The sequence below is a fragment of the Oculina patagonica genome, chromosome 4, assembly GCF_052425735.1.
Source record: "Oculina patagonica isolate OP01 chromosome 4, crgOcupat, whole genome shotgun sequence".
NCBI lineage: Eukaryota > Metazoa > Cnidaria > Anthozoa > Scleractinia > Oculinidae > Oculina > Oculina patagonica.
Window position 1 is genome coordinate 55,002,978 of NC_135761.1, and position 20,835 is coordinate 55,023,812.

A 20,835-nucleotide genomic window follows, 5' to 3' on the forward strand; every position below is an offset into this window, starting at 1 on the left:
TTTTTTTTTTTTTTTTTTGAAATAAACTTTTTTTTTTTTTATTGATTGCTCACACATTTACAAAACATTACATTAACAGTGTTATTATTACACTACTTACAGATATTACTTGCACAAAAAAAAAACTAACAATACATTACGAACTACAGTTACAATACAATGTAAGTTAACCTTATTAGAAATAAAAGAAAAAAAGAAACTAACAAACACTAGCCTATCTTATACCTATAGAAAATAGTCCACGTAGCATTTAAACAAATATTTTTTAGGAGAGTAATATTGTATAATTAAGGAGATCGGAAGAAAAAAATTACTACTAACAGGGTCAAACCAGGACTGAAAAGTTAAATTTGATTCAGTTTTTTTTATATAAATTTTTAATTTGAAAGGTGGCCGAGGAGAGGTTTCCATTTCTCTGATGAAGAATTAGGATCATTTTTTTCAATTTCATAGCTTTTGTTCATGAGATGCAAGAAGTGCGAAAGATTAGGGATTTCGTTTTTTAATTTACAGACCCAGATACAATATCTGCTCATCAGACAAGAGAAATTAATTTGCAACTTTGCATTTGAGGTGTCTGGCTTTAGGCCGAGAGCAATGGTCATGTCTAATTTATTCCCTTTCTGCGTACATAGGGATGTCTGAAGCCATTTAAAAAAGCTTTCCCAAAAACGAGTGGTCTGGTTGCAATGCCAAAAAAGGTGGAGCAAAGTTTCTGTTTCCTTTTCGCAAAAGGAACAGCGGTCACTGTCTTTGACTTTAATTTTATACAAAAAGGAGTTTGTAGGTAGACCTCGATGAAGAAATTTAAATTGGAATATTATTAGTTTGGTACTTTTTGTGCAAATCTTTGTAGATTGAAAAGCGCTTTTCCAGTCAAATTCACCTTTTTCCAAGTCGCAATCTTCGTGCCATTTCGCCTGAGAAGTTTCCGGTGCTTCGCATTTAGTTGCAACTAGAATTTTGTACGTTAAGTTGCTGGGTTTTTTTGCCTTGAGGAAAATTTTAATGAATGGTTCAATCTCATCTTTTTCGGGGCTATCTATGTTTTCTTTGAAACGTTTTCTTAGATTCTTCAGCGTGGCAATAATCCCCCCGAATGCTAAAGGGCAGGCTTTGAGTCCGTATTTATTCTGAAATTCTTCATAGGAGAGAGGTTTGTTTGCGTCTTTCATGAGAGACCTAATGGTAGATATTCCATTTGCAAGCCATTCTCGAAAATAGATGGGTTTGCTGTCTATTCTGATAAGAGAATTATTCCAGAGAGGCTGTGATTGATAATGTTGTAAGGAGGAGATATTGTCAGTGTAATTAACCTCGGCCCAGATCATCAGAATTTCATTAATGAAGATATTGGTAGATGAGAAGTGATGCTTGATATCTGTTTTGTTTAAATTTCCAAGAAAACCAGCTTCTCCGCCATATCTTCCAAGTTCTCGTTCAAAGAAAAGTTTCCATTTTCCTAAGTTTGTTTTGTCAAGATATTTTTTAATCCAAATAGTTTTCAAAGATTTGTTAAATGAGAAAAGGTCAATCATTTTAAGCCCACCATTACTGTAATCGTTAATCATGATGTTTCTTTTAATTTTATCGGGTTTCCCGTCCCAGAGGAAATGATAGAAAGCTCCATTCAGTTCTTTGATAGCCTGGTGGTTTGTTGGGAGAGGGGAAAGAACATGAACAAGCTGTGAAGCAATTAGGCTCTTTCCTGGTTGTTTGGTTTGGTTGTACGCCGCTCGTATGAACCTGTTGAACTTTTTTGGATAACGAAATCAATATTAAATTGTCATCTTGCAGAGAAGGCTAACGGCTTTCTACTCAGTGCAAAGTAATTTCGAACGAAAACCTTGGAGAGGGGTTCATCCACCCTCACGCCCTTGTACCATGGTGGGGTATGAATTTTCCTGTACGTACGAGGGTTAATATGCAAGCACAAAGTAGCCATTTTCTATAAATCCCGATGCCGTCATTGTGTAGCATGTGCAAACTGTTTACCAATTACAGGGCATGTTATATGACCTTATAACCCATCCATTAATTTTTGCGCGCGCTTATTGGACAAAACGCATCACGTGGTACAAAATCGGACGACGGGTATCAGCGAATATACCCCGTCCGATTTGATATCCGTCGCCCGATTTTGTAGGCAAGCACAAAACAAACAAATAAAGTCACCTTATTAAATTCTAACTTTTAATGAAATCACAGAGTTAAAAATCACGTAAACCAATCAACTTACATTTATTTCAACCACAGTAACGCCGGGTTTATTACATAGGGGTTTTCCAATAAATTTACTGGCGATAAAGCGCGTTGTAGAAATTAATCGGAGGGTTATAAAATAAATAATTTAAGAGCAAACTATTATGAAAACGCAACATTTCATGAATCCACAACTACCAAGAATATTTGGAAAGAGTCTTTTCACAGAGCAATAAACACGATTTTATTACACGATACTTTTCATTGTTCAAATCTTAAACTTTTTGATAAATTGCGCTTTCTTACGAACATGTGAAATGCTGCCCTATTTACTACAGTTTTCTAAAGCATTTTAACTGATACGTTCCACATCAAGAACGAGCATTAAGATCCCAAAATATTCGGCCAAAAGCGACACCAATATGGCGGACAAAAACAGCATTTTTTCAGGAAGACACGATTGGGCACAAGTGGTACTGTCGTGAATTGTAATAAGCGTTGTGAATTGTAATACCTGTCGTAAATTGTAATAACAGTTGTCGTGAATTGTAATAGCTGTCGTAAATTGTAGTAACAATTGTCTTGATTTGTAATAACGCACCTATCGCAAATTGTAATGACACATTGCCGTATTTTGTAATATTCCGAGCTGTCGTAAATTGTAACAACACATTGCCGTGTTTTGTAATAAGCCTTTAAAATGAGAATTAGCAATCATACAGAAATCTCGTCTTTGTTTTCTATTAGAAAAAACTGTTAAAGATCTCGTGGGGTAACTTTATTTTACTGCTTGGTATGGTCATGAGGGTTATTCAACATTATTAACTAACTTCTCAACTTCTCAACTTCTGCGACAAATTTTCAGCAAAGCACTTCAAAAAGAAACGTGAGGTTACACTATGACTCCTCTTGTCGGTCCTTAATAAGTCATTGGTCTTTATTTTTGTGAGGGTAAAAATGTCTAATTTTATATCTATCTTCTTTTGCCGGTAAAAACATATTCGCATGATATTAAGCTCGTCTTTAAAGTGTGAAGCCACTCCCCTCTTTTACCTCCCTTCGGCGTCGTCTGACCGACTTAAATTATCGCGTTATAAAAAACGGATTATGAGGAAGGTACAGTGACGAAGTCAAACACAACAGATTTATTAACGTCATTTATAAAATAGTAGTTTATACGGCGGTTCTTCTTTCTTTTTTCGGTGTTTTTGTGTGATTTTTATAACCACATCGATCTTGTCTTCCTCAATATCCATTGACGTCATATTGATTTTGTTACTAGTTCTTGTTGTTTTCAGGCTCCGCTGCAATGATGCTGGGGTATCGGGCCACCCATTGTAATTCCAAACTCCTCCTATTTTCACAGTGATGTTTAATTTCGTAATTTTGTTTGGATGGCTTTTTTTTATTTTATTTTATTTATTTTATATTTTTACTTTATTTTGGCTGGAATAATTGTCCGGTAAACAGCCTCTTTTATAATACTATCGGCGGAGAAAGGTTGAAGCCAGATAACTTTTAAATCAATATTAAAAAGGCTCAAACTAAGAAACAGCGAACTTAACCTATCACACTCCGTGCCAACCTTCCTGAGAGTGAGGGGCTGGACAATGCCATTTCAATTCTTTTATGTAGAAAAACAATTTAGTGTGAACCAGAATTTTGTTTTGTTTTTTCTTTCTTTTATCAAAATAATGCACATTTTTTATGAAAAATAGAATTGCCAAAACCTCTCAATAATTCCCATCGCTGTACGATGCTTGCGATAAATGAGACATTTTTAACAGATTGCCAGAGTAAATGACTTAATAGAATATGGTAATACTGGTTATAACAAAACACGGCAATGTGCTATTACAATTTACGACAGCTCGGAGTATTACAAATCACGGCAGCATGTTATTACAATTTGTGATATGTGCGATATTACAACTCACGACAACTGATTTAGTACCACCCTTAACCTTGTGTGATCAAAGTGGATTTGGTCTTGTGTGGAAAAAGTGAAATACAAAAGTAGCTAAAAGTAAGACGCGGACTTTGGTCCCTTTTGAAACCCACGTTTATTTCAGTTCAGTTTACAATCGTTTTATCCCATGACCCATCTCACCAACTAACTAGAATACCAAGTTTTAATGAAATTAAGCCAGCCCAGTTCCTTGTCGGTGATTACTTCAGCGGCCGAGGGAAATCTTGCGTTTGTGCCTGCAAGATGATAAAAATATAAGCAGTTCTTAGGCATTTGAAATACTGTCAACTGCCTTAGGAGAATCACATTGGTTAATCATGCAACAGAAATTACGGTGACAGCTAATAAATTGCGGAATTTCTTCAGTTGAGACCGTTCAGTAATAAAAGCCCGTTATAAAAACACACCAAAAAGCAATTTGGTAACCATAAATCGGTTTTCGTGCAAGGCCGTTGTTTTGGCGTGTCTCAATGTGTCTCCAAAGAAAAACAGTGACTAGAAGCAAGCAATGCCACGATCCTTACCTTGTGTGGCTCACGGTACAAACCCGTAATAAAAACACACCAAACAAATGTTTCTCTCTGCCGTGCAGAATAATTTCATTTTTTTCTATCAAACGGTGACTGTTAAGAATTGAAGTTTTATGTACGGTAATATGTACACTCTTTTTTTTAAAAAAAAAAAAAAAAGAATACAGTTTTTTCCGTTCCATGCTGAAAATTCTTATTTTTCTGCCGATTTTAGGCTGAAAATATTCTTATGAACATTCTTAGAAAATACCGTTTGACATTTCCGTTTTAGCAAGTATTGGGTAATCAATTACAAGTCTTTGGTGTCCAGATCTGTATCGTGTTACACTGTGCACATGTACCATTGCTTTTCGTTGCAGCCTGGCCGTTTTGGCTTTAAACAAAGCATTCCTCACAGAGATAAAGTGACGGAAATGAAAATATCTGATTTTGTTTCAACTAAAAACTATATTCTTTTCAAAATCTTAGCCTCGGGTTTATTCTTAGAATATTCTATCAAATTCGCAAATTTCAGCCTTGATATTCCTATAAACTAGATTCTTATAAAGCAAAAAGAGGATAGGGTGTTTGCTTACCAAAGCTATTCACAGCAGAGGCAATACGGGGCGCACCATGACATAGAACAGCACTTCCTCGATCTCTTTCCGATTTTACTGAGTATCCGTTCTACAGGTTTTTCCACCTGAAGGAAATTAATTCAGTGTTACAAAAAGAATTAACGATCACAAACGAGTCTGTGAAGATTACATATTATCTGCTTATCACCAAAGATGAACATTCAACCAGTTTGGCCACAGAAAAGCAAGTAACGTAATCCTCTTCTTACTTTTGAGATACGTAGAGTGACGCTTTTGGCCCAAAGAGCGCGAATTGTTACATACCGTATTTATTCGTTTAAGCGCCCTGGGCGCTTATTAAATTTTTAGAGCTTGAGAGTGGGCGCTTATTCGAGGTGGGCGCTAATTCGAGGCTGGGCGCTTATTAAATTTTCACCATTTTTAGCAAGTAGTACGCTTATTTTGCAAGAAAAAGTAAATAATAACAGAACGCGAAGATGTCCAAAAGCCGAATTTTTACTGATCCTTGAAAGTAACTGTAAATTATTGGGAGAACTTGCTCTTCGGGATAGTCTCTTGGTAGCACTTAGTCAATTTCACACCTTAATTTTACTCCTCTCGTGCAGGTCAATTTTTTTAGGGGGTGGGGGTGGGCGCTTATTCGAGGCTGGGCGCTTATTAACTTTTTCTACCAATAGGGTGGGCGCTTATTGGAGGTGGGCGCTTATTGGAGGTTGGGCGCTTAATCGAATAAATACGGTAATAAAATAAAAAATATAGTGCTCTCGCAGGAGTCCAGATATCGTTTATTCCCAAATTAGGAGAAACTGGGAATGTGACAACTAAAGGTGAAATTATGAGTAACATTTGCATCCCACTGATTTATGTCATTTATGTGGAAAAATATTAGCCTGCGAACCAGCGAAGCAGCAATTACGAACGTCGAAGCCGCGAGAGGCCTACGCTTTTTTCTCGCGGCATCGCAAATCCTTAAACGCATCTTTAAACAAATGAAAGGTTGGAAAACAAACCGTTCTGCACTGGTTAAATATAACCTCCTGGGTGCTCAACTTAATTATCTCTACTTTTCATCTCAGTTTATGCCAAAAAGGTTAGCAACCTTAATACGTAGAAAGTAAAAGATCGACAATAAAGCATTATTCTAATATGTCTGTTTTGAATATTCACCCTCTCACTGTCTTTGTCGCGTAATAATGGCGTATTACTTATTATTACCTTGTTGTCTTGTTCATCCCCCTGCGGAGGACCTTCAGGACGCTCCTTGTCTATGGTGAACGCCATTGCAAGAGAAATCAGCAAGATAAAAGCGATTGCAACACGCATCTTCACAATGTTTTTTTTCTGTAAAAAATGGATTAACGTTTTAACTTTAAAAGTCAAAATCTAAATGTTCCTCTATTTGTTGATGATTTTTTTTTGGTCTCCTGTCTTCTGTATTTTATTCATGATAGGGACAAACAAATTAGGGAAGAAAAATAAATATGTTATTTGCCGACCTTGCTCAGTTCGTATAGAAAAGTAAATACGGACTTGCAAGACCGAGAGCACAGTCACAGTTTTTCTCTATCTGAACTTCCCAGTTACTAAATTTACTTGTGCGTTCATTTTTTTTCTTTTACAGAATACAAGAGAATGGAGCGAATGGTATTTCTTCCTAGGCAGGCGTTTCTTTTCTATAGATCAATCTGTGAAAACTTTCCTCCCCACTCCGGAGGCTAGCTATCCTAGTATGGCATTAAAGGGACTGTGTCACGGCTAAGTTAATTTCATGTTTTTAAATTTTGCCAAACACTCGCTATGAAACTAAATGTTTGCAAAGAAATTGATTCTATGTACCGCTGGACCATACTTTAAAAACTCATATCGCAATCTGTTTCAGTCTTCGTCACTTTTGGCCATTCATACCTTCTTTTGTATTTGGTGTGTTATTTCAATATTCCTTCACTGTTTTAAGAGGTTATTTTGTATATCTAAACGAATTTGATGGTCATTTCCTGTGGCTAAGTTGGTTGGCTAGAATCCGGCCCCTCTAAGTGCGCGAAAACGTTTACCATCCTCTGAAAGGATTTTGGATTTTTCATCTTAATAATTTTACGATATTTAATATTTTTCTTTAAATATTTTCAAATAAATAGAGGTAGTCCTCTAATAGCTTTACACTGAGTGCGAGTGCAGAGTACAGGAAAAAAAATTGAGTTTAACTCTCCTTCAATTTGGCATGTGTTCGAGTCGCAGCATTGATACATAAACTTACCCTTATAAAAGGTTGAATCTCCGAGAATGTGCGTTGACTTGTTTCGTTCTGTTTCCGCAGTGAAATAATATGGGCTTGCTAATGAAAGCACCTTTTATGTCCACAGAACTTTTGAAGTAGCCGTTTAACTTTTAGCCGAGGGCGTGTCGTTATAACAACCGGAGCATGTGTTTCTTATTAATCATTAGAAAGCATATCTTTCTTACATTGTTTATTGTTACCAAAACTATCTTTCTTATTTATTGTTGGAAAGCATATCTTGCCTTTTTCCGACTTCAGTCTTTATTACTGCAAAAAAGCACAAAAGGCACAATAATATGGGCCTGCTATAAAAGAAAGCGTTATCATATACACGGAACTTTTGAAATAGCCGTTTAACGTTTAGCCGAGGGCGTGTTGTTATAACAACAGAGCATGTGTTTTTTATTTATTTTTAGAAAGCATATCTTTCTTAGCATATTCTTTATAACAAAGCATATCTTTCTTGTTAATTGTTACCAAAAATATCTTTCTTACTTATTGTTGGAAAGCATATCTTGCTTTTTCCGACTTCAGTCTTTATTACTGCAAGAAAGCATAAAAAGGCAAACCTTTAATTTCATTTTTTTTTTCCTTTTCCTTTCTTCATTGGAGCTAAGCGTTTCAAAATTATCGCTTTCTACTGACTAAAATACGTGTGTAACTTAATTAAATTAACCATAAGTAACGTTCTTAGGCAGTATTTATTTCTTGGCGGTACTGAGAGCTTGACTACGTTGGATATAATTTCAATAGTTTTCTTAATGTTCACTATACAGATGTAAGTCATTAGAATCTTCAAAACGTAAATACACGGTCGGTTTATAGTTGCAGTTTTATTTTTTTTGAACAAAGAAACAAACTTGGAAAACTACTTAGCCTAAAATTTATCCCTTCCTTTTTTTCTTTGCAAATTATACAGCCCAGATTAAAATGATCGAGTTTAAACAAAATCAGGGCTCGAAATAAAGGCCGGTCAACGGACAATGTCCGGCCTGATTGGGGAATTGACCTGTCAAACTTTACAATTCGCGTATTACGGTAAATGTTTCCCAAATTGTCCGTTTTCTCATGCACAGAAACAAAATATTAATTCAGTTCCGAAGCCCAGAATATGGTATACTTTAAATTACAGTCGAAGCTCTCGTAAGCAGACACCCTCGGGACGCGAAAAAAGTGTCCGTAACTGGAGCTGGCCGCTTACGAGAATGGTTCTCGTACGCCGCCAATAGAGGTGTAGGGGATAGATGGCCGCTTACGGGAGCTTGCCCAGCTAACAATAACCGGACGGACGTGGATGACGACAAAACAAGCACTGAAATATGGTACTGTAATAATTGTTAAATCATTGTGACTAACGGCGATGAGAAGTTGATTGATAAAAACAAAAAACAGGTTTTTGTAGGATTTTCTTCGGGGTTTCCGCTTATGGCCGGGAGCTTAAAAACAAAAAAAAAGTCTAAGTCGTAATCTGTGAAAGTGTCCGCGGCCGCTTACGAGAATGTAAAAATACAGAGTTTGTATGGGAGTTAAAACGGGGTTTTAAACAAGGCGGCCGTAAGTAGAGCTGTCCGCTTACGAGAGTGTCCGTTATAAGAGCTTTGATTGTATTTCAAATTATTTTTTAATAATTATTGGAGATTACATGTTGCAAATTTTGTCGAGCAGAAACGAGGTATGACCAAGCTAAAATGAATTTGGCCTGACACAAGGTCCAGAGACTCTTCGGAAATTATTTCTAGCCCTGAACATGCTAATGAAAGAACCTTTTATATCAACGGAACTTTTGAAGAAGCAGTTTAAATTTTTAGCCGTGAACATGTTGTTTTTCTTTATTTCTTATTCATGATCATTTGCTAGAAAGCATATCTTTCTTAGCGTATTCATTATTAGAAAGCCTGAAGCATATTTTTTGCGTTCAATGTGAGAAAGCATATCTTTCTTATTCCTTTTTAGTTTTTTAGGATGTATTTTTGGAAAGCACATCTTTCTGATTCATTATGAGGATGTATATATCTTTCTTATTTATGGTTGGAAAGCATATCTTTCTTATGCCGATTACAGGTTTTTACTGCAAGAACTGAGGTATGCTTTTTTTTATAACTGCATACTATACAAATGGCTTCCTATCTCAAATAATCAGAATTTAAAAAATTGAATAAACGGTCGGTTGTTTAAAAATAAAAAAATTAAATTAAATTACCATAAACGAGCTCTACGCAGTACGTATTGCTCGGGAATACTAAGAGCTTGCCTACGTTGGATTGTTGTTAAAAAGTTAGATTGATGTTTACAATAAAGACACCGTCTTCACAATGTTTCTTTCTGTAAAAAATGGATTAAAGTTTAAACTTTTAAAGTCTAAATGTAAAATTTCTTTTATTTGTTGTATTTCATTCATGATAGGGACAAACAAATTAGGGAAGAAAAATAAATATGTTATGTGCCGACCTTGCTCAGTTCGTTTTGAAACTGCAAGACTAAGAGCACGGTCACAGTTTTTCTCTATCATGACCTCCCAGTTACTAAATAACGTGTGCGATCATTTTTTTTCTTTTTCAGAATACAAGAGAATGGAGCGATGGTATTTCTTCCTAGGCAGGCGTTTCTTTTAATTCTATAGATCTGTGAAAACAAATGCGCTTTCCCACTCCGGCGGCTAGCTATCCTAGTACTGATGGCATTAAAGGGACTGTGTCACGGCTAAGTTAGTTTCATGTTTTTAAATTTTGCCAAACACTCACTATGAAACTAAATGTTTGCAAAGAAATTGATTCTATGTACCGCTGGACCATACTTTTAAAACTCATATCGCAATTTGTTTCAGTCTTCGTCACTTTTGGCCATTCATACCTTCTTTTGTATTTGGTGTGTTATTTAATGATAATGATAATGCATTTATATAGCGCATTTTCCATATGTTTATGTTCAAATGCGCTTTACATATACTGTAATTTTAAGATACAATTGTAAAGGCCAGACCACAACACCGGGAGCTTCGTGCCCTACTCTTTGCGAATAGTGTGTGGGCTCTTTAACGTCCCCTGTTAGAGGAATGAAGATACAGGAGACGGGACCTACGGTTTATCGTCCTTTTCCGAGAAGACTAGAATGTCTAACCATTTGCAGATGTAATTACAAAGGCAGCACAATCTCCTCAGCTATTTTAAGACCCTGAGTGTTGGTCCGGTCTGGGGTTCGAACCCACGACCTCCCGCACAGCAGTCCGGCGCTCTACCAACTGAGCTAACCAGGCAGCGGTTAAATATTCAATAATATTTTAAATATTCCTTCACTTTTTCAAGAGGTTATTTTGTATGTCTAAACGAATTTGATGGACATCATGTGTGCCCAAGTTTGGCTAGAATCCGGCCCCTCTTAGTGCGCGAAAACGTTTACCATTTTATGAAAGGATTTTGGATTTTTCATTATAATAATTTTACGATATTTAATATTTTTCTTTAAATATTTTCAAATAAGTAGAGGTAGTAATAGATTTACACTGAGTGCAAGTGCAGAGTAGAGGGAAAAAATTGAGTTTAACTCTCCTTCAATTTGGCATGTGTTTGAGTCGTAGCATTAATACATAAACTTACCCTTATAAAAGGTTGAATCTCCGAGAATAAGCGTTGACTTGTTTCGTTCTGTATCCGCTACTGATCAAAATAATATGGTCCTGCTAATGAAAGAACCTTTTATGTCCACAGAACTTTTGAAGTAGCCGTTTAACGTTTAGCCGAGGGTGTGTTGTTATAACAACAGAGCATGTGTTTCTTATTTCTTATTAGAAAGCATATCTTTCTTAGCATATTCACAATAATATGGGCCTGCTAATGAAAGCACTTTTCATATCCACGGAACTTTTAAATAAATGAGGCCGTTTAACTTTTAGCCGAGGGCGTGTTGTTTTAACAACAAAGCATGTTTTTCTTATTAATCATTACAAAGCATATCTTTCTTAGCATATTCTTTATTACAAAGCATATCTTTCTTAGCATATTCTTTATTACAAAGCATATCTTTCTTGTTTATTGTTACCAAAAATATCTTATTTATTTATTGTTGGAAAGCATATCTTGCTTTTTCCGACTTCAGTCTTTATTACTGCAAGAGAGCATAAAAAGGCAAACCTTTCATTTTTCCCCTTTTTCTTTTTTCATTTGAGCTAAGCATTTCAAAATTCTACTGACTAAAATTCGTGTGTAAGTTTAATAAAAATAACCATAAATAACACTCTTAGGTAGTATGTATTTCTTGGTGGTACTGAAAGCTTACTACGTTGGATATTATTTTTATAGTTTTCGTAATGTTCACTATACAGATGTCAGGCGCGTAGCTGAAGTTTTTGTAAGGGTGTTCGTATTGACAGGAATATTTATTAAGGGGGGTTATTTAATACGAGCGCCGAAGGCGCGAGCCTCTAGGGGGATCTGGGGGCATGTCCCCCCAGAATATTTTAAATCTAGAGGCCCGGAAATGCTATTTTCAGCATTGTGTACGTCAATATTTCAAACTCGATGGAGTGTAAAATAACAGGTATTTTAGTCATAACAACAATATTTCCGGCGTTTTGTTAACTTGATACATTCATACATACATACCGGCTTAGTACACTAAACGTTTTACAAAAGCTTGATGTGTGCTGCAAAGGTTAAGCCCCCACCCCGGCTCCACCTTCAATGTACTAAAAGCGGCGTCAAATCGTCAATATGCACTAAATACACCATAGTTAGTACTAACTATGAATGCACGTATCACCTGGATCCCCCGAAATTGAAATCCCCGCATTTTGTTTATTGATACTCCATTTATCAAATCCCGGACGCCTGTTAAGGAAATACTTTTTCAGCAATGGGATTATTTTGACTACATATAATACTAGGGCACTAAGATCCATTCTCCTAACAATTTAATACTTTCCCGATGCTTTTAGCGTTTTCGTGCAGGGTAATTTAAAAGCTGCAACTCTCAAAGTTTGTTTTCCATTCCCCCACTATTTCCTAAAAGCTGAAAATCAACAGTTTGTGTTTTCGGTCCTCCATTATTGACCTCCAAAGGGGGTTCGTTCGAACCCCTCGAACCCCCCTCCTACGCGCCTGGATGTAAGTCATTAGAATCTAAAAAACGTGAATACACGGTCAGTTTATAGTCGCGGTTTTACTTTATATTATTTTTTTTAATAAAGAAATAAATTTGGAAAACTGCTTAGCCTCAAATCTATCCCTTCCTTTCTTTCTTTGCAAATTATACAGCCCGGAATAAAATGAGAAAACATGCTTATGAAAGAACGTTTTATATCAACGGAACTTTTGAAGAAGCCGTTTAATTTTTAGCCGTGAACATGTTGTTTTCCTTTATTACAAAGCATATATTTCTTATTCATGATCATTTGCTAGAAAGCATCTCTTACTTGGCTTAACTTATTCATTGTTAGAAAGCCTGAAGCATATATTTTGTATTCATTGAGAAAGCATATCTTTCTAATTTTACTGAGACTTTTAGGATGTATTTTTGGAGAGTGTATCTTTCTGATTCATTATTAGACGTATATCTTTCTTAAGTTATTTATTTATTTATTGGAAAGCATATCTTTCTTATTTCTTATTAAGATGTATATCTTTCTTATTTATTGTTGGAAAGCCGGCATATCTTTCCCATTCCTAATGATAATGTTCATCTTTCTTATTTATTGTTGGAAAGCCGGCACACCACCCCACAAGCTTGTCAGCTTTTAACTACATCGTGTTTAAATAAAGGCAACTTCCCTTTCTTACTTAATGCAAGAGAACCGAGGAATACTTTGTTTTCATAACCGCATACTTTTGTAAGACGTTTACAGCTGTTTCCGATCACACGCGCCCTCCAACGACATTTTTCTTGTTTGAAAAATGAGTTTTGATGGTATAGCCAGAGGAAGATCATTAATATAAGCCAAGAAGAGAAGCGGTCCCAAAATACTACCCTGTGGCACCCCAAAGGTCATCGTGAGAGGGTCAGACACAGCATTACTACAGGCAGTCCGCTATTTACGATGACTCAGGTAAGACTTGAACCACTGCAGGGTACTGTGCGAGACACCGATAGCCGACAACTTAGACAGCAAGATGTTATGGTCATCGGTATCGAATGCCTTGGTCAAATCTAAGAACACTGCACCGCATGGCTCTCCACTCTCAATATGCAATAGGACCTCTTCTGCAAAACTGGTGAGAGCTGAAATTGTAGACAGCTTGGGACGGAAGCCAAATTTTTGAGGTTAAGCTTGTAAATCATTAGCCTCCTTCGCAGACGTTCTTTGGGCTCGTCACGCGTTTCTTCCCCACGAATTTCTGTTATACGATAGACGGGTGCTGATTGGTTTTTTTCATAACAGAGACAAACCACCGACGAACAGAAGTGGTAGCTCGGTCAAGCAGACGTTCGTGGGACAAAAACGCGAGACGAGCCCAAAAAACGTCTAGGATGGAGGCTGGTAAATGACGAGCGTTAGGCGAGTGATTTACATGCTTTTAGAGTATTCTTCCAACATCCCAAGTGGTTTTATTGCGCCAGTAAACCCCTGGAAAGTGCCGTCTATTGCATTTATGGAATACTAAACTATCTAAAACGTTTCTCGAAGAAATAGAAATCTTGTTAAAATTCCGAGATCAACTACTTGGTTATTGATCGTTATTCTCAACACACTCATCGAATGACTCGGACGTCAGAAAATCAAAGCGGCTGAAAGAATAAGACACAGGTTCAACACCACGCTTAGAATTTTACTGATCAACACGACAAAAAAAATTTAAAAAGTAATAAGCTATAATAGTCAAATGAAAGGAAAGGAAAATGACAATCGGTTAAAAGCAGAAAATTTGTTCAATGTTTTAAAAGTACTTTCACTAGGAAATTGGCCGGAGTCATTCTTAATTCGCGAGAGTAAATGCTCGAAAAGTTTGCAAGTTTACAAATTTCACAGACTGGCGAAATTTGAAGAGGTTAATTCCAAGGCTAATTTGGCTACATTGAAATGGTGACTTTTAGCCTTAGCTTAGGAATATGCAAACACCTTTTCACTTCTTTTGTAACGGCGATTATTTCAGGAGAATTCAAAAGAAGGCACGTTCGATTCTGGGAAAAGTGTTTTAGTCTATTTTTTAATATCAGTTCTGTGTTCTTCACTTTCTTTAGTAATATTCTGCGCTTGTCATAAAAAGAGTTTTTATTGTTATTTGTCATAATCAAAAAGTGTGAAATATTCTTCACAACACGTATTTTTGAGTATTTGGCGCTGATAATTGATGCTTAAAGTTCTGTTAAATGAGGCTATTAACCCGACTAATGCTTGGTTATTATAAATATCTCTCATTTAAATGTTCTTCTTCTCTTTAAAAACTTAGTTTCATGATAGAATTGGACGTAACTTTATTTGTACAGTCGAAGCTCACTTACGAAGATACTAAAGAGAGGTACTAAAGTGAGGGTGATAAGAAAAGGGCCAATAAGACAGTGCGAGAAAGTAAAGATAATAACTAAAAGTGGCTATAAGCCACTAAACTCGGAAAAGTTATTATGAAACAAGAATCGAAAACAACAAACTGACAAATAAAGCTTTGCTAATACAAACTTCTGTTTACTTCACTTTGATTGTCATCAAATACTGATTAAGAGAAGACCGAAAGGCCAAGAGATAGAGTTCCCATCTGTTGCAAATTGATTTCTTTCTTTTTATTTTTCCTTTTTGTTATCTGAAGGTAACGAAAAATAATAATAATAATATCATTGGCTATAAGTCGAGCGATTTTTTTTCACCAAATCGTACTGAAATAAATTCATCTTTAGCTGAGTGTTTTGGGTTAGTTTTTTGTCTAACTGTTCTAAAAAACCAAAGGTTTACGGTCTCGGCTTATAGCTGAATAAATATCATAATATTATTTCAAGAAAACTGACATTAATACAATATTTCGGTTGGTGACTAAGCATGTTAATTTTATGTAATTTAACAAGAAATGTTGGTATCAGAGAAAAGGTCTAATTCTCTAGAGGCCTTAAAACACTTGCACGCATTGCGTGCATATGTCTAACAGGAAACGAGTGAAGGAGTGATGGAGTGAATTCACTTCGCCCACTACAACTCTTTTCCGAGTTAAAAATGAGTGCTAACAAACAGTGCCTTACTTGTTAGCACCCTCATTTTAACCTCTTCTGTGTTGTTGGGTTCTAGCACCGTCTTTTTGGTCCCTCTTCTACCCTTATTTTAGTACCTCTATTTAGTACCCTCCTTATACTTCAAGTAACTACTTTCTACTACCTTTATTCCCTACCATCTTCTTAGTATGCTCGTGTTTTCTTTTAAGAAGGCTTTAGAAAGCTGTCATCGATGTAGTGGATGAGGAGAAACACAATAAAGACTCAAAGTTTCAAAGTTAGGTACCGTTTTTAAACCCACGTTGATTTCAGTTTAGTTTACAATCTTTTTATCGTATTACCCATCTTATCAACCAGCTAGAATACCAAGTGTTCAACAATAAATATCAGCCAGGATATGTCAGTCTGTAAATGCTTCGGCGGCCGAGCTAAATCTTGCTTTCATGCCTGCAAAATGACAAAAATATAAGCAATACTTTTAAGTAACAAAAGCATTTAGAATAGGATTTTAGGATTTTCGCTGTTAATTTTGAAGAAAACTACCGGGTACCAAAAGAGAACAACATTGGCTAGTCATACCGAAAATTCTAAGACGGTGCCGCTTGCAAATGAGTTTCAAAAAATAGTAAATCACAGACTTGAATGGTGGCCTCCTCAAGACTTCTGGAAACAAAATGGTAATGTGGTCTATTTCTTCAAATGTGGATGGGTTAAGTCATTTCTGAAATCAACGAGCGATCAGTTGACTGAGTTGACTGTCTTGACTGCAAAGACGTTACCCGAATTTAGAGTGATTCGGCCGGGTGTGTACATGTGGGATGTCTAGCCTAAGAAATTGAAATATTCATACCCTTTTTAGCAGGTTTCTTTGCTTCGGTTTGGATGAAAATTAACCAAAAAAATTTTTCGAGTTTCATCCATTTGTCCAAATGTTTATTTTAGGTAATCAAAATGGAAATAAATAACTATGTATGAGGTGTCTCACATTTATTAATTGTATACTTTTTTTTTTTGGGTTGCCTAAAATGAATTTGTCTTATTTTTATACATGTTAAGCTATTAAAATAATCAGTATTATTTGCGGGTTTTATAACACAAGCTAGGCTATCTTAGGAATTCACTTAACACATTCATCCATGAGGTAGCCTATGATTTGTTCATTCATTAGGACCTTTGACTTATGTTCAGTATTCAGACTGGACCGGAAGTTTTCCTAGTTTAGTATAGACCTTTACAATTGAAAACATAGTGTACTTTTTAAGAAAATGAAAGATCATCGCAGTACATAATGTACTCAACTTAAGCAGTTGAGAAAAGCAAGCCTGAACGGGATTTGGACGGGAATCGAACCCATGACCTCTGCGATACTAGTGCAGCGCTCTAAACAACTGAGCTATCAAGCCAACTGGGAGCTGGTCACTTGTGAGTTCGTAATATACCCGTGGATGGAGAAGATATGAAATGAATATATGAAATTCATGTATTTGTACTGCGGATAGACATTTTAAGCAAATGAAAGATAGAGTGCTGCACTAGTATCGCAGAGGTCATGGGTTCGATTCTCGTTCAAGCCTGAATTTTTTTCAGGCTTGCTTTTCTCAACTGCTTAAGTTGAGTACATTACTGCGATGATCTTTCATTTGTTTCCCACAGTACAAATATATGAATTTCATATATTCATTTCATATAGTGTACTTTGTTGTTTCCTTACCAGAGTGGCTAAGTATAGCAGCATGTACAATAGCTACGGCAAACAACACAGCAGCCGTTAGCGTCCTTACGGACTCCACCCAGCATCCGTTTATTGAGGCTTTCAGCCTAAAGGGAATTTGTTACAGAAACAAAAAAAATATTTAACAACCATTACGCAGTAGTCCATAGCTGCTTACCAAAGATCAGCCGGGTGGCAAATTGTCCAATAGTAAGTAAGTAAGTAAGTCCGTTAGTCATCAATCAGTAAGTAAGTCAGTCAGTCAGTCAGTCAGTCAGTCAGTCAGTCAGTCAGTCAGTCAGTCAGTCAGTCAGTTAGTCAGTCAGGCAGGCAGGCAGGCAGGCAGGCAGGCAGGCAGGCAGGTAGTCAGTCAGTCTGTCAGGCAGGCAGGTAGCAGTCAGTCAGTCGGTCAGTCGTCAGTCGGTCGGTCGGTCGGTCGGTAGGTAGGTAGGCAGGTAAGTAAATAAGTAATATTGTACGCACGCAGATTGTTTCTGATTATTTTACCTTATTATCTTGTTCATCTTCAAATGCAGGACGCTCGTTCTCTAATTTAAACGCCATTGCAAGAGAAATCAGCAAGATGAAGGCGACTGCGACACGCATCTTTACAGTTATTGTTCCTCTCTGCAAAAAAAAAAAATGGATTAATCTTTTCACTGACACTGTTAGGTCGATAACCAAAAAACTATTAAAAATATGGGTAAAGCGACCAGATGGCCAACGGTTGCAGCAACAGAAAAAAACACCAGAAAATACGTTCTTCGGATTTCCCAATAAAACAGGAATTCCTAAAACAGATTTCAATGCAACGTAAACCTTCTCCATGACCTCTCAGAGGTCATGGGTTCGATTCCCGTTCAAGCCTGAATTTTTTTCAGGCTTGCTTTTCTCAACTGCTTAAGTTGAGTACATTACTGCGGTGATCTTTCATTTGCTTAAAATGTATATCCGCAGTACAAATATGTGAATTTCATATATTCATTTCATAACAACGATAACGTCGCTTCTCGGAAGAGAAATTTAATGCTGGCCCGTTTAGCCGGGCTGGCCCGGTGAACGTGATTACATGGAAAATTTTCAGCCCTGTTAGCCGGGATCCCGGCATCGCTATACCGGGATCTCGGCTAACCGGGCTGGCTCGGTTGTCATGTAATCGCGAAGTTGATTTTCGTTGCGTTTAACAGACGTGCCGAGATCTCGGCAAACCGAGCCAGCCCGGCTCATATAATCAGGCCCTAAACCTTTTGTTTGACGGTGTTCTTGTTGCCACTATTGCCGTGGCTTGTTTGAGCTTACTACTTTTGGAAAGAGGCGCAGGGGCCCTTCACATCAGCTATGAGGATATATAAAAAATAATTCATACCTACTCTTGTCGCGTTTTTGATTTCGGTCTAGCAGGTTCGAGATCTGGATCGAATCGAGGAAAGTGTGGGGTCTGGGATGGTCAAAAACATTCAGAAATATGAATTCTCGGGACGATATCAGATCACTATACGAGTGATATATAGTGACGAAGTAATAAACTAAGAGGTACGATAGTTTCCGAAGATATCTTTGTTCCAGTATCCTCATTCCGGCTGACCGCGTACAATTTATTTAATATTTATTCGGCTCCAGACCACCGACTTGCAGACAGCGTATAAAGAAACAAAGACGCGACAAAAGCATGTCAAGTTTCATTTTGATTTTATCCTCTTCTCGATTTGAGGGCCCCTTGTGAAGAGGACGAGAGAATACTAGTGCATTGTAATTACCCGATGTTTTACTCGTATGCTAATTTCCAACTTTTACAAAAGCGCGATTGTTTTCAACTAACCTAATAAAAAATTCTGCTGCTTTTTTATTAAAAACCTTACGTATAAGGGCTTTTCCTAGCTGAATGGGATCTTTTACTTCGATCTGTCATTGAGGGAATTTATGGAAAGGCAGGCAGTGGTGGTGTTTCGTCCAGTGTTTCAAACGGTTGGAATGAGAATTGTATTCTTCTTAGGCGATTTATAGAATATTTACTGGACCGTATTTGCTTTCTTGCTGGATATCTAATATTATTTAAGCATAAAAATTGATATCTATAGAAGCCTCCAGCGTTCTTCCCTTCTATATAAAAACTGATAAGAGCAAGACAAAATCTTTGCCTTCAGGATTTCTTGTGATAACGATCTAAAGGAATAAATTAAATAAAGTTGGTAGAGTTGCTATGCAGTTAAAAGTTTCCGAGAGAATGTAAACAAAGTGCCTGAAAGCTGAGAGAAAATGTCGATTTCAGAATTCTGGTCTCAGTACGTTTCTTGCTTCTATTCATAATATGAGCCCCGTGTGAAGACAATTGTGATCGCGTGTACTACCCATCCATGCATACAATTGCCGAATTGTCAACCAACTTACAACATAGTTATAAAGGGACAGAGAAAAATCCTTTAAAACAGATTAACATTTATCTTCTCATGCGTCGTAAATTTCATCTGATGTAAGATGTTTAAGTAGGAGATTTCTGTTGAAGAGTCCTTACATACATGATATAAAGTGTTCTTTAACGATTTTCGTGCGAGAGCGAGAATGAAATGAAAATAAACCTAGCATGATGTCCTCGGTGATATTGTAAAAACGATATAAGTTTGATTGATTCTAGAGAACGTGACCAGAATAGAAAACGTTAGAGTAAATCAAAAGTGTTCTTTCCTTACCTGACCTTACTTTGAGATGCTAAGCAAATTTCCTTGTCCCTGTGCTGTGTATTTAAACTGTGCTGTGTGATATGGCGTCATTTTATAGTCAGCGGCTTTGCGAAACATCCGGGCATTGCAGCGAGATAATGCTCTCAAGAACTGATCCTATCGGAATACATATACGTAGAAAATAAAGAATGCGCTGCAGTTACAGTTGATTGTTTGAAGTAAAAGATATAAAAGCTTTTAACCCTTTTATCTTTTGTAAAACGTTTAATTAAGATAAGTCGACTATGCATTAGGCCTCGCCTGACCTCCCTGAAGTGGCTTCTGAACAGTGAAAGAAATAACGTTTTGCCTCAGTGGTTTAGGAGCTTATATTGATAGCCGGCGGTGTCATTCCCTGACTAAAGAGTTTAAGACGTTTTCCGCCAGGACTTGGAGTATCTTTTGGACAAAATTATGTACCACAATTATTTACATTTAAATGCAAACTCCGCTGTGGTACGGTTTCAAATACCTTATCAAAAGACTCATTTCTGACAACACCAAACATCGAAAAAAAATTCGATGTTCCACTGAATTCCACTGGATCGCTTAAAAGGCGATTTTACAAAAAGCTACACGTGAAATTTAATGGTTCAGTCTTGTGAACTGTGAAACTCATCTTCTCAGGTTCTGATAAGAAATTGCTGTTGGTGTTATCAAGGATAGTTACTTACATCTTTCGCTTTTAAAAGAGTAGAAAATAACGCAATAGGATTTTACAAATTA

The 20,835-nt window shown here is 36.7% G+C and overlaps 1 protein-coding gene, 1 long non-coding RNA gene and 1 other non-coding gene across 3 annotated transcripts; all 3 read right to left on the reverse strand.

The window, feature by feature from the left end:
- Nucleotides 1-4,253: 4,253 nt before the first annotated feature.
- On the reverse strand, nucleotides 4,254-7,643 carry LOC144650783 (conotoxin PnMLKM-013-like). The gene is made up of 4 exons (XM_078510527.1): nucleotides 7,530-7,643; nucleotides 6,495-6,620; nucleotides 5,277-5,383; nucleotides 4,254-4,407 (listed from the first exon to the last, which is right to left on the reverse strand). Exons 2-3 carry the CDS (start codon nucleotides 6,600-6,602, stop codon nucleotides 5,282-5,284), a joined length of 210 nt encoding a protein of 69 aa, XP_078366653.1. The 5' UTR covers nucleotides 6,603-6,620; nucleotides 7,530-7,643; the 3' UTR covers nucleotides 4,254-4,407; nucleotides 5,277-5,281.
- Nucleotides 7,644-10,734: 3,091 nt separating this feature from the next.
- On the reverse strand, nucleotides 10,735-10,807 carry Trnas-gcu (transfer RNA serine (anticodon GCU)). Its single transcript has one exon. It is a non-coding gene; the product is annotated as a tRNA-Ser (tRNA).
- A 5,157-nt stretch (nucleotides 10,808-15,964) lies between these two features.
- LOC144650784 (uncharacterized) lies at nucleotides 15,965-20,226 on the reverse strand. Its single transcript, XR_013570196.1, has 4 exons — nucleotides 20,080-20,226; nucleotides 17,900-18,019; nucleotides 17,393-17,499; nucleotides 15,965-16,128 (listed from the first exon to the last, which is right to left on the reverse strand). It is a non-coding gene; the product is annotated as an uncharacterized LOC144650784 (long non-coding RNA).
- Between the last annotated feature and the right edge of the window lie 609 nt (nucleotides 20,227-20,835).